General features: G+C 43.9%; 1 protein-coding gene across 1 annotated transcript in view; it reads right to left on the reverse strand.

Annotated features, from left to right (window-relative positions):
- Positions 1–68: 68 nt before the first annotated feature.
- The window catches only part of LOC104306030 (Golgi phosphoprotein 3), a 135,884-nt gene continuing 119,167 nt past the window's right edge, over positions 69–16,785 (reverse strand). The window contains exons 3-4 of the mRNA XM_054177731.1: positions 14,095–14,209; positions 69–742 (exon numbers count right to left, since the gene is read on the reverse strand). Coding sequence (XP_054033706.1) covers positions 318–742; positions 14,095–14,209 — 540 coding nt within the window. The 3' untranslated portion in view covers positions 69–317. The remainder of the gene's footprint in view (positions 743–14,094; positions 14,210–16,785) is intronic.

Genomic DNA, 16,785 nt, shown 5'->3' on the forward strand with positions numbered 1-16,785 from the left:
TCCTTGAGGTACTTTCCCTGGTAAACTACTTCAGTAACAGTTAGATTAAAAACTATTAAACAAAGTATTTCAGATAACTCAGATTGAATAGGAAATAGAATGTAAATATGACAATTTTGTTTGCCATCTGTTGTTTTTAAACAGGAAGGTCTCTTGTACCAGCAGAATCATGTATACAGATACACAGTGAAGGAGGAAATATGCCTCTTATTCCCATTAAGAAGAGCTGATTCATCACATGAGAATGTACAAATTACAGAAAACATGAATAGTTAATAGAAAGGAAACAACTGATTTATACTTCAGTCTGAATGCAGTTATTTTGTGAAAGCTGCTACAACAGCCCACAGAACCTCATTTGTGTTGGCTTTCATACATTCAACTTCGGGGTCTAAATCCAAAAGTTGTCGCACTCTCTTTGTGGCTAAATCATACTGCTCATCCAAAAGGGGGGCAAAAGCATTCTCCAGAACATCTGAAGCATGGGCTAAATAAACAAGTGCCAGCAAGCGCTTGTCCATACGGTGAGGGTCATTCACCCATTTCTCAAGAACTGCTTCTTGAACCTTCTTGATGAGGCGCTGTTTGATATTGTTGTTGGTGAGAGGGTGTGTAGTCATGTCAAAAAGAAGGAAGTTCTGTTTCTCTGTTGTCAGTACACCTTTTTCTACTAGATTTTTAGCTAACCGTTCACGGACATTTCGCAATTGGTAGTGCAACTTCAATGGGTTCCATGTTTCACCTAAAAAAAAAAAAAAAGCAAAAAAGCCAAGAGTCAGGCAAAGTTTAAGCTGTACTGCCACCGCCTCAATGCAGAATGAGCTGTCAAATTCATATAGCTATTACTCTAAGATATTGTGCTTATGTCAGCATTTCTAGGATCACTGACCTACCCATATATATGCATAGAGACAGAGACCATGAGAGCCTCTTGAGGAGTTTCAGCGTATATTTAAAGTTTGGATGAAATGCTAGCTAAGCCATGTCTTGATTAGGGATATGACGAATAATCATTCTTATACTGAAGGGAAAGATAAAACAAAAAAAAAAAACCTCCAAACCCCCAAAATGAAATAACCCAACCCTCCAAAAGCCCAAAACCAAAACACAAAATACCACACATGGTCACAGTATCACAGTATAACTAAGGTTGGAAGAGACCTCGAGGATCATCGAGTCCAACCTGTCACAAGGTTCACCTGGTCATGAAGAAAGCATTAATAATAATTAAAAAGAAGTCTCTCTTCCAATCTTGTCCATTTGTTTCCATTAAAATTATTTCTAATGGTTTTCTGTTACAACAGGAGAACTGGGCACTTCAGAGTGTGTGATTGTGTGCACTTGGAGGGAATTTTAAAAGCACAAAATCAGTATCAGCATCTATTGTGAAAGATAAAATTGCTACGCACTGAGAAACCATATTTGTTTAAGAGCCTACTTAATAATCGAAAATTTTAGGTCCAGCTTAGAGGATCACAGCATCACAGGATGTTAGGGGTTGGAAGGCATCTCCGGAGATCAAGTCCAACCCCCTGCCAGAGCAGGACCATAGAATCTAGCACAGGTCACAAAGGAATGCATCGAGATGGGTCTTGAAAGTCTACAGAGAAGGAGACTCCACAACCTCTCTGGGGAGCCTGTTCCAGTGATCTGTGACCCTCACAGTGAAGAAGTTGCTCCTCCTGTTGAGGTGGAACCCCCTGTGCTGTAGTTTATAACCATTGCCCTTACCTAAGTACTTACTGTAAGTATTAAAATCCCTTCCTGATATAAAAGAGCCTACACATTTTCAGAGGCAAGGGAAGAAGCAGAATCACAGAATCACAAAACAGTAGGGGTTAGAAGGGACCAGTAGGGGTTGGAAGGGACCTCTGAAGATCATTGAGTCCAACTCCCCTGCCAGAGTCCAGGGGGACCTTGAAAGTCTCCAGAGACTCCATCACCTCTCTGGGCAGCCTGTACCAATGATCTGTGTGACCGTTTGAGGCTGTGCCTTTAAGAAAGGGGCACACTGGCTAAATGTTTATAGAATATTTTGGTATTCTAAACGAATTTCATTGGCTAAGTAAGGTGGGAGGTGAGATTGGACCCAGGGGAGCTGAACATGAGAGATGGCCAAAGCTTTATCTCTACACCAACTCATGGATGGTGGCCAATGCTCTATGGGGTTGGCTAAAGAACTGGAAAAAGAATGGCTGGCAGAGGAAAGGAAAACCCATCTGGGCAGCGGACCTGTGACAAGACATTGCTGATCGAATCAAGAGAATTCCAGTGAAAGTGAGACACATTGATGCTCACATTCCTAAGAGCAAAGCTACTGAGGAACAGCAGCACAACCATCAGGCAGATTTAGCTGCAAGAGTTTCTCTAGTAGACAAGGACTCTGAACTTGATCTCGACTGGAAACACCGAGGTGAGATATTCTTAGCTTGGTGGGCTCACAATTCGTCAGGACATCAAGGCAGAGATGCAACATACCAGTGGGCTCGTGACAGATCCATAGACATTTCCATGGATGCTATCACACAAGTCATCCATGACTGTGACATTTGTGCTGCTATTAAGCAGGCAAAGCGAATTAAGCCCTTGTGGTATGGTGACAGATGGTCCAAGTACAGGTATGGTGAAGCTTGGCAGATTGACTACATCACTCTACCACGTTCTCATTCTCGTAAGCAATACTTGCTTACTATGGTAGAGGCAAACACTGGATGGCTGGAAACTTATGCAGTTCCACATGCAACTGCACGCAACACCATTCTCGGTCTGGTGAGACAGATCCTGTGGAGACACGGAACTCCAGAGAGGATTGAGTCAGACAATGGAACTCACTTCAAGAACAACCTTGTAAAGAGCTGGGCAAAAGAGCACGGTATTGAGTGGGTTTTCCATATTCCTTACTATGCACCAGCTGCCGGGAAGATTGAACGCTACAACGGTTTGTTGAAGACCACTCTCAAAGCCATGGGAGGTGGATCTTTGAAAAACTGGGAGAAACATTTAGCACAAGCAACCTGGCTGGTGAATAGTAGAGGTTCAGTGAACCGAGCTGGACCGACACATTCAGATCTGCTACGGAGAGTAGAAGGTGATAGAGTTCCTGTTGTTAGAGAAAAGAATCTGTTAGGTAAAACTGTTTGGGTATTTTCGCCCTCAGGAGAGGCTAAACCTGTCCGAGGGGTGGTTTCAGCAGAAGGTCTGGGTCACACTTATTGGGTAATGCAAGAGAATGGTGAAATTCAGTGTATTCCACAAAGAAATTTAACTTTAGCTGGAAGAGTTTAATTTCAGACTGTTGTACAGCTACAACACGCCCAAAGGAAGAATCCCTGAGGAATCTACAGTGCACAAACCCTGATAACCCTGAGAGCCCTGAGTCAACTGAGAGTCCCTGTGTTCCTGTTTCCCTTTTCTTCACTTCATCTGCAGAGAGACAAGCTGGTTTCCATTTTCTTATTTCCTGACTTTTTTGGACTTCTGAATCATCTGCATCTGAGTATAGCCGGAACGGACTATGAACTTTACTCACGAACTGTAAATATGGTTTCCGATTGGATGGACAGTGCGAACGACCAATGAAATTGTTTAGAAGGGGTGGACTGTGGCCGTTTGAGGCTGTGCCTTTAAGAAAGGGGCACACTGGCTAAATGTTTATAAAATATTTTGGTATTCTAAATTAATTTCATTGGCCAAGTAAGGTGGGAGGTGAGATTGGACCCATGGGAGCTGGGAACTTTCTCTCAGTCTTCCCTTCTTCGCTGTCCCTTCCACACTGGACTGCTTCTGGGCTTCTTGCCAAGAGATAAGAACTAACTTACTCTCTGTGCATAGGCCTCTGTCTGCTGTGCTAACCCCTCCTTTTTTTCTCTTCTTCTACCTCTTTGGGGGAGAAGGGAGGTAGGGGGGTGAAGGGGGCACAGGGGGAAGCCCCCTCTGTTGGGGGTCTGGTTTCTGACTGTGTTTATTTGCTGTATATTCCTGTATATATTGTAAAATAGCTGTATTTGTTGTGTTACATATAATCTGTTTCCTTGTAAAATATACTCTCATTTCTTCGACTGAGTTTTAGCCGCGGTTTCTTTCTCAGTGGGGGAAGGAAAGCAGAACCTTTCCTCTCAACCCACCACACACTGTCACCCTCAAAGTAAAGAAGTTCCTTCTCATGTTTAGATGTAACTTCCTATGTTCAAGTTTATGCCCTTTAACTCTTGTCCTGTCACTGGGGACCACTGAGAAGAGTCTGGCCCCATCTTTGTGACACCCATTCCTTAGATATTCGTAAGCATTAATAAGATCTCTGCTCGGCTTCCTCTTCTCCAAGTTAAACAGACCCAGCTCTCTCAGCCTCTCTTCATAGACAGATATTTCAGTCCCCTAATCATCTTAGTGCTCCTGAGCTGAACTCTCTCCAGTAGTTCTTTGTCCTTCTTGAGCTGGGGAGCCCAGAACTAGACACAGTACTCCAGGTGAGGCGTCACCAGCACAGAGTAGAGAGGGAGGAGAACCTTCCTCAACCTACTGGCCACAGTCCTCAACACATCCCAGGATGCCCTTGGTCTTCCTGGCCAACAGAGCATGTTGCTGGCTCATGGTCAACCTGTTGTCAACAAGGACTCCCAGGTTCTTTTCCTTAGAGCTGCTCTCCAACAGGTCAACACCAAACCTGTGCTGATACATAGAATACATACATAGAATACATAGAATAAACCAGGTTGGAAGAGACCTTCAAGATCATCGCGTCCAACCCATCAACCAATCCAACACCGCCCAAGCAACTAACCCACGGCACCAAGCACCCCATCAAGTCTTCTCCTAAAAACCTCCAGTGATGGCGACTCCACCACCTCCCCAGGCAGCCCATTCCAATGGGCAATCACTCTTTCTGTATAGAACTTTTTTCTAACATCCAGCCCGAACCTCCCCTGGCGCAGCCTGAGACTGTGTCCTCTTGTTCTGGTACTGGCCGCCTGGGAGAAGAGACCAACCTCCGACTGTCTACAACCTCCCTTCAGGTAGTTGTAGAGAGTAATAAGGTCACCCCTGAGTCTCCTCTTCTCCAGGCTAAGCAACCCCAGCTCCCTCAGCCTCTCCTCGTAGGGCTTGTGTTCCAAACCCCTCACCAACTTTGTTGCTCTTCTCTGGACTCGTTCCAGCAAGTCAACATCCTTCCTAAACTGAGGGGCCCAGAACTGGACACAGTACTCAAGGTGCGGCCTAACCAGTGCAGTGTACAGGGGCAGAATGACCTCCCTGCTCCTGCTGGCCACACTGTTCCTGATGCAGGCCAGGATGCCATTGGCCCTCTTAGCTGCCTGGGCACACTGCAGGCTCATGTTCAGTCTACCGTCGACCAGCACCCCCAGGTCCCTCTCAGCCGGACTGCTCTCCAGCCACTCTGACCCCAGCCTGTAGCTCTGCATGGGGTTGCTGTGGCCAATGTGCAGAACCCGGCACTTGGATGTGTTAAATCTCATGCCGTTGGACTCTGCCCATCTGCCCAGCCTGTCGAGGTCCCTCTGCAGAGCCTCTCTACCCTCCAGCAGATCAACTCCTGCCCCCAGCTTGGTGTCGTCAGCAAATTTACTGATGATGGACTCGATGCCCTCATCCAGATCATCAATAAAGATGTTAAAGAGCATGGGGCCCAGTACTGATCCCTGGGGCACACCACTGGTGACTGGCTGCCAGCTGGATGTGGCACCATTCACCACCACTCTCTGGGCTCGGCCCTCCAGCCAGTTCCTAACCCATCGCAGTGTGCTCCCATCCAAGCCATGGGCTGACAGCTTGGCCAGGAGTTTGCTATGGGGAATGGTGTCAAAGGCCTTGCTGAGGTCCAGGTAGACTACATCCACAGGCCTCCCCACATCCACCAGGCGGGTCACCTGATCATAGAAGGAGATCAGGTTGGTCAGGCAGGACCTGCCCTTCCTAAACCCATGCTGGCTGGGCCTGATCCCTTGGCCATCTTCTAAGTGTTGTGTGATTGCACTCAGGATGACCTGCTCCATAATCTTTCCTGGCACTGAGGTCAGGCTGACAGGCCTGTAATTCCCTGGCTTATCCAACCGGCCCTTCTTGTGGATGGGTACCACGTTGGCCAGTTTCCAGTCATCTGGGATTTCTCCAGTGAGCCAGGACTGATGAAAAATCATGGAGAGTGGCTTGGCCAGCTCATCTGCCAGCTCTCTCAGCACCCTAGGATGGATCCCATCTGGTCCCATGGACTTGTGGGGGTCTAAGCTGCTAAGGAGAGCTCCTATGACTTGCTCATGGAACACAGGGAAATTATGCAGCTCCCTGGCTCCTTCTGCCAGCTCTGCAGGCCAGCTGTCTGGTAGACGTTCTTTCCCGCTAGTAAAAATTGAGGTAAAGAAGGTGTTAAGTACCTCTGCCTTTTCCTCATCCTGTGATACAACATTTCCCTCCATGTCAACCAAGGAGTGGAGGTTGTCCCTGCCCTTCCTCTTGCTATTAATATATTTATAGAAGGACTTTTTGTTGCCCTTCACATCAGAGGCCAGTTTAAGTTCCAAATGTGCTTTTGCCTCCCTAATTTTCCTCCTACATGCCCTAGCAACATCTTTAAACATCCCATGGGTTGCCTCACCTTTCTTCCAAAGATGATACACCCTCTTTTTTTCCCTTAGTTCTGTTAAAAGTTCATTACACAACCAGGCTGGCCGTCTGCCCCGGCGGCTCCTCTTCTGGCACACTGGCACAGCCTGCTCCTGAGCCTTCATCAGCTCTTTCTTGAAGCAGGTCCAGCCCTCCTGGACCCCTTTATTTTTAAGGGCTTTCTCCCAAGGAACCCTCTGAATTATTTCCTTGAGCAACCTGAAGTCCGCCCTCCGGAAGTCCAGAGTGGAGGTCTTCTTGCTGCCCCTCTTAGTTTGACCTTCTTAGTTTGACCTAAGAAACTAACTCACGTAGAGTTATCCAAATGGTCCTACGTGATTGCCTTGGTGGTCTGTTTTGGTTTGGCCTGTTTTGGAATGACCTCCTTGTAGGACGTCTATTCCTCACAGCTGAAACCTGCACCCACCTGGAGGAAGAATTGGAATTATCTCTTTGTGCCAATTGGGATATGGAATCTTTGAGCTCTTTCATGCAATTCTCAATTTTTCCAGACAGAGTTTCAATGGCTGAAACCAAAGAAACACGTGTCATGCTATCATCCAATTGTCTCAGTTGATCAGTGAATTGGCCAACCGTAGGAGGAGCTCCACCATAATTTCTTGCCACAATTCTTCTTGCCAAAATGTTTGCATAATTGGAAGGAGCAAGCTTGATGAGCTTTTTAGCCAGACCATCTGCCACAGGAATATCATCAGGATTCAGAGTTTCATACTCACCATAAAGTATCTCTCTAACAGCAAATTCCCTCAGACGCTTAATTCCCTCATCCATGGTAGTCCAGGGCTTAGGATTCCATGGAAGGTCATCTCGGGAAGGGTATCTCAGGGAAACCGCCATTAAAAGGCGTATCCACAGATTAACCTTACCGAGAATCCTGGCTAGATGTCTATCTATTCCATTATCCTTTGAGAGAGTTCCTAGCTGAGCTGCTGACTTGTCTCCAACTATTAGAGCTGGAGCACCTGTATCATAACACCTAGCAAGCCAAGATAGGATGGGTTCCTTATCTGCTCTGAGGTAATCTTTGCGGACATTGAGAATCTCCTCCCTCGGTGACGAGCATTCGGTGATGTCATCTTGCTCTCCATCTATCACATCTTCCTCAACCTTTTGTCCCCATAATCCTGCTGCCACTCTCCTAAGGACCTCTTTAAGCTGAAAAGCACCACTGCCAGCTGGTGTCTTAGCTGCATCTCCATCCTGTGATGATCTCAATAACTCAGCTATATCTCTAAGACAAACCTTCTGTTCATCTCCAGCAGGCCCTTTCCTGGCAGAGGTTCCCTCACCAGGATCAGCCTGTCTAGCAGAGGTTCCCTCACCGGGATTGGTCTCCTGCTCTTCTCCTCCATTAGCTCCACAAGCTCCTGGATCAGCTTTGGCCTTTCCACCTCTGGTCTTTAAGACTGCTACTTGTTTAACTGGAGCTGTGTTTGAATTTACAGCCATCCTGATAGAAGCTGACAGGTCCTGATCTAAACCAGCTGCCGTGGGGGCCCCTTCCGGTCCTGTCATGGCGGACAGAAATGACCTTGCCTCATTACCGGTCGCCATCTTGGGAATGGGAGCCACCCCTGGCTGCTTGCCAAAGTCAGGGAGCGGAGCATTTAAGGCTGCTTTGCCAATAGATTTTGCCTTTTTTCTCACTGACACAGCCCCTTCCTCGTCACTTGAGGACTCTGGGGCAGATTTAGAGGAATGCCTACACTTCCTGGGTTTTTGTTTTATCACAAAACATGGTCGAGAAACCTTTTTCTCTCTATGTAGAGCCCACAGCAGACACACAATAATTATCAGCAACAGCAGGATTACACCCGTCAAATAAATCACCTTAGGATCCCAGCCAGCACTTAAAGTTACTCTTTGACCTCCTGAAGCCTTAAACTCCCTTATCTCGATCGGCAAAGTGTTGATACAAACAGTGTTGATACAACAGCTGGATCCTATGCATAAACCACAAATAGATTTTACGCATTAAATATTTACCTATTTGGTCTAACATCAATCCGATGCAGTACCGGTAAACCAACATGCCAAAGACTGAGAAGAATAAATGTTCTAAAACCCAGAGTACCTTCATTTTGTTTCTCCGGCTGAGACAAGCAATAAATCAACTTAATTACTTAATTGCCAGGCCCCACGTTGGTGAGCCAAAAAAAAAAAAAGGTGTGTGGTGGTTTGAAAGGAAAGGCTCTGCTTTCCCTCCCCCACTGAGAAAGAGACCACGGCTAAACCCAGTCGGAGAAATGAGAGTATATTTTACAAGGAAACAGATTCTATGTAACACAACAAATACAGGTATTTTACAGTATATACAGGAATATACAGCAAATGAACTCAACCAGAAACCAGACCCCCCACAGAGGGGGCTTCCCCCTGTGCCCCCTTCACCCCCCTACCTCCCTTCTCCCCCAAAGAGGTGGAAGACGAGAAGAAAGGGGAGTTAGTACAGCAGACAGAGGCCTATGCACAGGGAGTTAGTTCTTATCTGAATTGGCCAGAATCCCAGAAGCAGAATCCAGCCGAAAGGGACAGCGAAGGAAGGAAGACTGAGAGAAAGTTCCCAGCTCCCCTGGGTCCAATCTCACCTCCCACCTCCTTGGCCAATGAAATTCGTTTAGACTACCAAAATATTTTATAAACATTTAGCCAGTGTGCCCCTTCCTTAAAGGCACAGCGTCAAACGGTCACAATGAATATATTGAATAGGGCTGGACCCAGTACTGACCCCTGGGGGACACCACTAGCCACAGGCCTACAACTAGACTATGACCTACTGACCACAACTCTGGGAAACATCCTTCAGCCAGTTCCCAATCCATCTCACTGCCTAATCATCCAATCCACACTTGTCAAGCTTGGCTGTGAGAATGCCATAGGAGACAGTGTCAAAAGTTATGCTGAAGTCAAGGTAGACTGTAGTCACTGCCCTCCCCTCATCTATCCATCTAGTTATGCCATCATAAAAGGCATCATATCATTATGTCATCATAAAAGATTGTTCAAGTATGACTTCCCCTTGTTGAATCCATGTTGACTACTTAAGATGTCTCTTTTCCTCAACATGCTTTGAGATGGTGCCAAGAACAAGCTGTTCCATCAGCTTTCCAGGGATGGAGGTGAGGCTGACCGGCCTATAGTTATGCAGATCCTCCATCTTGCCCTTGTTGAATATTTGAATGACATTGTCTTTCCTCCAGTCCTCAGACACCTCTCCTGTTCTCAAGGACTTTTCAAAGATTATGGAGAGTGGCCTAGCTATGACTTCTGCCAGCTCTCTCAGCACTCATGGGTGCATCCTATCAGGGCCCACAGATTGCTTAATTGATCTCTAACCCAATCCTCTTCAACTAAGGCCAAATCTTCATTTTTCCCAACTTCTTCTGTGGTCTTGAAGGTCTGGGACCCCTGAAGGATGTCTTTGGTAGTAGTGAAGACCAAGGTAAAAGCCTTCTCTGTATCCTTGGTCACCAGGACACCCATTTCATGCAGCAGTGAGCCCACATTTCCTCTAGTCTTCCTTTTGCCTCCAAAGTATTTGAAAAAGCCTTTCTTCTTGTCCTTAAATTCTCTTGCCAGGTTTAGTTCTAAGGAGGCCTTAGCTTTCCTCATTGCATCCCTACATCCTCTGACAACATTCTTGTATTCCTCCCAAGTGGTTAACCCCTTCTTCCAGCATAAAGTATTTCTTACATAGATAGGTTTTTCCCCCATAAATTATGTTATTTCAGAAAGCTCTTTAAAAAATCACTGGTTTATGAATAATAATAATCTACAGATGACTTTAAGGTTTCTCCCATTGTGATGATAGGTGATGTACACTCTATCCAAGTAGCAAACAAGTAATCAAATTAAGTGACACCAACTGCACAGTGAAAGGTAGGAACCCATGCAGGCCTGAACTCCATAAGTCTGCCTAGGAATCACATTCTCATTGTGGCTATCACACATACATACAGAAAAAAGCATCTCCTTACAGTGTTTCACAGGGCAAAGGTAATTTCCTAGATGTTTCTAAGTTTGTTAGGTAGATGTAGATATATGATAATAAAAATCAGTACTGTAGTAACATCTTGTGACCAATCTCCTCAACTGCACAGCCACTTGCTTCAAACACAGACAGATGTTTGGTACATCTACAGGAAGACCTGACATATTTTACCAAACTTCTGTATACCCTATACTTACTCCCCTTAGAAGCTATCTTATAAACAACATCAGTCTGGCAAACATTGCCTTAAAAGTCCATATAAATATTTCCATGATGGCTTTGAACACTAACTTCAAGTGGCATTCTTCACATCACTGATAATTATGGATAGAGTAGTTATGTTCCAGGATCAAGCCATAAAGCAAAATTCTACAAGAGTGTTACCATGTGCTCCAAACCCCTCTTCCCCCATCTCCATCAGCAGAGGTTTGAATAGGGAAAGACAAAGGCACAAAGGTGCAATATTGCCTTCCCCTTTGCCTGGGGACAGGTAAAAGGCGCTGGGGTGGAGGTCACTCACAGGTACTTACTGGTGGGGGAAGTCTGCTGGGTTTGGAAGCTGTGATTAAGTGGGGTGCTTCATGCCCATTATACATTGGCCTTGGACACATTGTCTAGAAACACCTTAAATAGAGTGGCCAGAAAGCGATCGGGGCTCCTGCTCTTGCTCCTGTGCTCTTGCTCTCGCCTTCATCTTGCTTGCTCCACTCGGACCTGGCTTCTCCCGGACCTGCCTGCCTGCCGTGGAGCAGCCCTGCCTGCCGTGGAGCAACCCTGCCTGCCGTGGAGCAACCCTGCCTGCCGTGAAACCTGCGGCTTTCTTGCAGTTCTGCTGCTCACGAGTTTTGCCTCGTAGCAGCCGTGTCTACAGACACTTGATTCTGGTGGGTCCTTTTCCTTTGGATTGTGCAGCGTTATCCACAAATTGGATTATAAAACCTGCAGTTCCTGGAGTCTGCCACAGGAGAGACCTAGGGACTGTCGCCAAATTCCTGCTCCATCCTTGTGAGTAAAAGTAGATTTCCCTAAGGTTCCTGGCTTGCCTCTAAGTGGGGTAAAGCTATTTTGTGGCTTAGCCTTTTCCATTTTCTGAATTCTCTAAATTGTACTAAAGCTGCCCATAAGCATCCAGGTAGAATTTGCGACCGAATAGAGCCTGTAAATAATTTAATAAGTTTTATACCTAATTTTGGGGTGGGGCTTTCAGGAAAAATAAAGATAACTATATTTTTGTAATTCCTGCCTCATTAATTTGACCCAATCAAATCAAAGAGTTTATAAAAACCCCAAAACAAAATGTCAAAACATTTTTCTTCAAAGGAAATTTATCTAAACCATGGAAAATGCAAAGAACCCTAATGCCATTCAAGAATTAATAATTAAATACACATGTGTAGGTAAAAGATGATTGATCTAAGTCTCAGCCACAGCACTGACAGTAACTACATTCCCAGAGTCAAAGCTTAGTGGGATTAGGAAAACCTTATCTTAGCTAAAGGAAACCCTACAATACTGTTCATTCACTAGTTGATGGTTTTTGAATCGGTACTAACATGATGTGTCCCACACTGTGAGAGAAATTGAAATGTCAGCACAAATTATGTGTTTGGGACAAGAAAATTTAATTGCTTTTGCAGGCTCTAAAAGTGAAGGAGAGCTGAGCAAGAACTGCAAGGCTACACAATAGCCATGCTTGCTACTGACAAAGACTGCTTTTTCTTCTCTATCCCCTCTGCCTGACAGTCATGGAACAAGAGGGGAGGGATGGCAAGGACACTGAATATGAACTGCATGCAAGTATGCAAGGAAGGCTGCTTCAGGTGGTACAGGATGAGTGGGAAGAACATAATGAAAAAAAAAGAAGGCAGAGAAAGATGGAGATATTTTGCTCATTTTCGAAACTTACTCATTTGTTGTTTACAAGTAACAAACATATTTAGATAGAAAACTTCAAGTCTCATTACCCCCACCTCCCAAAGTCATATTGTTGGCAAAACAGCAGGGGGGTTTCCTGTACTGTTTGCACAACTAAGTACAGCTCTGATCTGCTCCAGGGAAGCTGTATTTTGTGTGTTTTGTAAAAACAGACAAACCTTAGTGATGAATTTTGGCTAAAAAAATGCCTTAAAAAACCCCAAAATCCAATAAAAGCACTACATGTTAAAAGATGGTCATTGTTAATTTCACAACACAAACGTTGGTCAGGTATATGGAAAATGTTAACTGCCATTGTAAAAATGAAATATAATTGACACTTAATTTATTTGGGAATGTGGTCGTTTGAGGCTGTGCCTTTAAGAACAAACACTGCTGGAACACACTGGCTAATGTTTTCGGTACTAGAACCAAAACATTCTGATATTCTAAACGAATTTCATTGCTTGATAAACAAAAATTCAGCTTTAGATTGTGAAGCAGTTGGAATTTTTTTTTTTTCCTCAGTTCAGTTCGGTTTGGGAGTTGGGGGAGTTGGAGGTTTCAGCCTGTTTCTCCCTGCCTGCTTCTTCTGCGAACTGCTGGAGTTGGCCTTCAGATAAGCAAACACTAATCCTGCATGGGCTTTTGAAGCTTGCTAACAACTCTTTTCCTTAGTAACTTGCCTTTCTCTCTTTCTAACCCCCTTTTTGGGGAAAAAGGAGGTAGGGGGGAGAGAGGGGGTTCCAAGGAGGGAATCCCTCCCTCGGGGAGGGATTTTTGTTGTGTTATTTCTCTTTGCTGTGTATTTCTGTGTATATATTGTAAATACCTGTATATATTGTGTTATATATAACCTGCTTTCCATATATGCTTGTAAATATATAGCTTTTGCTCTTCGACTGAGTTAGATGTGGTTTCTTACTCTGTGGAGCAGGGAGAGCTAAGCCCTCTCTCAACCTACCACAGGGAACAATTTCTTAGCTTTATAGGAATAGCTGTGTGCAAAGTACTCATCTTGAAGACTTTATTTTGAACATCTAGAGGTATTTAACATTTGAAAATATTTCTCCACTTAATGGAAAAATAGAAAGAACTTCTGACTCTTTATCATTTTATGATTAATGGCCAAATAACCCTCTGAATAGTGAGCTCCTTATCTCCTATTTTATCAAAAGATCTGAATATTGAATCCATACACCTATACTCCAAACTTCCACTAACCCTTATTTCCATTTACAGAGAAAGGCAGTTCTATTTCCAGGGTGCAGTCCTGATTTACTTCAAAGTCATCAGAAGGCGAAGACACCTCTTCCACAGAGTAGAGATGTCCTCTGATACTTCCATCTAGATCCTTTCTGTACCATTAAAGGCAACAGTTACTTATATTTGATTAAAGGCTACAATCAACAAGGCTACTCTAGAGGACAGACTAATTAACTATTTTGCATACTATCTCCCCCAAAATCTTACAGTGTAATCTCTAGTGATGCCAGATAATTAGGCTTATTGGCAGGATAAAAAGCAAATACATTATGTTCAAGGCTTACCACTAAGCAGTTCAATCCAACTTTGTATTGTTTCAGGAGGCTGGGTCTCTTTTATGTGTTTCAGAGCTTCATCAAGCAGAACATCCCCTGTAGGAGCATCTGACTTGCAAATCACCTAGGATAGAATAAAACACTTTCAGTATTTTGACTTAATTCATATACCATAAATATACGACAATAAAAACTGAGGAAAAAATCTACCTGTTATCAGAAACAAGGAAAATTTTAAGGAGTGAGGAATGTTCTCTAAGAATATACAAGTTTAAAAAATATCTAGTTGTTAAAAAAGCTATTAAGGATTTTAATTACAAAGCTACGTTAAATCTTAAGTTATCTATTACCTAAATTAACCTTGGTTAAATAAAGCTATAGCATTAATAACATGCTTAATACCTAATTTTTTAAGGAAGATAATCCACTAACCTGGCTAGGTCCTTCACTTCCTCCCCAAAACAAAGTATAGTACATTGTTAAATTGCTCTCTGAAAGGAGTCAGTTTTACTGCTTCGAGACAATTTATTCAGAATACTGCAGTTAAACACGTGAAATTGAGAAATCAGTTAGAAGGCAAAAAAGCCGGGAAACATTTTTTCTTCTTCCATATATTAATGGAAAAAAATAAGATCAAAACAATATCTATGTTGTACAGCTCTGAAGAACATTTTGATCAGCAACACTAGGTTCCATTCACTAACAGTTAAAATACATATATTAGGCAAAATATGTACATACCAATAAACTCCTCAATATGCAATTATAAATGCAATATTGCTTAAGTTTGTTACTTAATAACTTCAAACATTGAGTTCTTTCCCCACGTGAGCACAGGAAAAGAAAAAAAATGCATACATAGTAACATAATTAAATTTAAGAATGTAACTTCTTGTTTACTAGTATAAGTAGTTATATAAACCATGTACAAATACCATTTTTTCTGGTTAGAAAAACAAGAACATCAAACTAAACCATACAGATTTAACTATCCCAAATCTATATGTTTGAATAAACCCAAAACAACAACAAAATTCTGCCTTTCTTTAGGCAAAGAAAAATTACTGCTGTTTTAAAGCTATTTATGAAAATAATTATTAAACCCAGTAATTTTAATAGTTTTATAAGTTAGCACTTTATAAACATCAGGTAAAAAGATAACAGTCAAATGACAGAAAAACTAACACATCAAAACATAGAATACATAGAATAAACCAGGTTGGAAGAGACCTTCAGGATCATCGTGTCCAACCCATCAACCAATCCAACACCACCTAAACAACTAACCCATGGCACCAAGCACCCCGTCAAGTCTTCTCCTGAAAGCCTCCAGTGATGGCGACTCCACCACCTCCCCAGGCAGCCCATTCCAATGGGCAATCACTCTCTCTGTATGGAACTTTTTCCTAACATCTAGCCTGAACCTCCCCTGGTGCAGCCTGAGACTGTGTCCTCTTGTTCTGGTACTGGCCGCCTGGGAGAAGAGACTAACATCCGTCTGTCTACAACCTCCCTTCAGGTAGTTGTAGAGAGTAATAAGGTCACCCCTGAGTCTCCTCTTCTCCAGGCTAAGCAACCCCAGCTCCCTCAGCCTCTCCTCATAGGGCTTGTGTTCCAAACCCCTCACCAACTTTGTTGCTCTTCTCTGGACTCGTTCCAGCAAGTCAACATCCTTCCTAAACTGAGTGGCCCAGAACTGGACACAGTACTCGAGGTGCGGCCTAACCAGTGCAAAAACAGTTCCACATCTTATTTTAGGTAAATCTTATTTTAAGTAAAGCTTCACAGTAGTCAGAAAAATGTCCTGGAAAAGCTTTAAGTGTCCTATTGAAACATACCCCAAGTTCAGTTCTCTTCTGTAGTTCTAATAATCCTTACTATAAACAGTAGAAGAGTACAATACATTTTCATAGGGTCTGTAGATGGCAGTGAAATGAGTTGCAATGATCAAACCGCTTCAATAATGGCAAGAGGATTCCAAACTGGAGGTGTGCACAAAGTCAATGAGATGAAATTTAAAAGAAACACAAAGTAGTATAGTCAGGATGAGAAAATAGATGACAAATATAAAAGGTAAAGTAAATTGCTATTTAGTCATTTATAGAAAAATCAGCTAGTAATTCTAGCAGTAGACTATAAATCAAATGAATTGGCAAAAGTCAAGTCTTTTCACAAAGAATTTCATTCTAAGCTGTATTAACAGGAAATTGCTGGGAAAATCTTTGAATTTCTAACAGGTTATAACTGGGAGAAAGCCCTTAAAAATAAAGGGGTCCAGGAGGGCTGGACCTGCTTCAAGAAAGAACTGATGAAGGCGCAGGAGCAGGCTGTGCCAATGTGCCGGAAGATGAGCCGCCGGGGCAGACGGCCAGGTGCCCCCGCTGTGCTGTCCCATGTCCCAAAAGGGTCCATCCCAGTGGGTGGGCACAGGAATCCAGGTATTTCATCCCATAATGCCCTGCTCCCCTATAAGATATCAGCGGGGGTCCTGCACTTCCTCTTTTCTTCCCTCACCACCACCTGGTAATGGGGGGAGCTGTCTCACGGCCTTTTTGGGCCTGGCTAGGCCCAAGGCCCAGGGGAAGGGCAATCTCAGATCTGGCCAGCTAAGATTAGCCTAACAGTGGAGGCGGGGAGGGGAAGAAAGAGCCCTGGGGGTTTTGGGTGTACCCTCAGGTGGGGATGGGATATTTCTGGGTA

The sequence above is a fragment of the Dryobates pubescens genome, chromosome W (genome assembly GCF_014839835.1).
Source record: "Dryobates pubescens isolate bDryPub1 chromosome W, bDryPub1.pri, whole genome shotgun sequence".
NCBI classification, from domain to species: Eukaryota; Metazoa; Chordata; class Aves; order Piciformes; family Picidae; genus Dryobates; species Dryobates pubescens.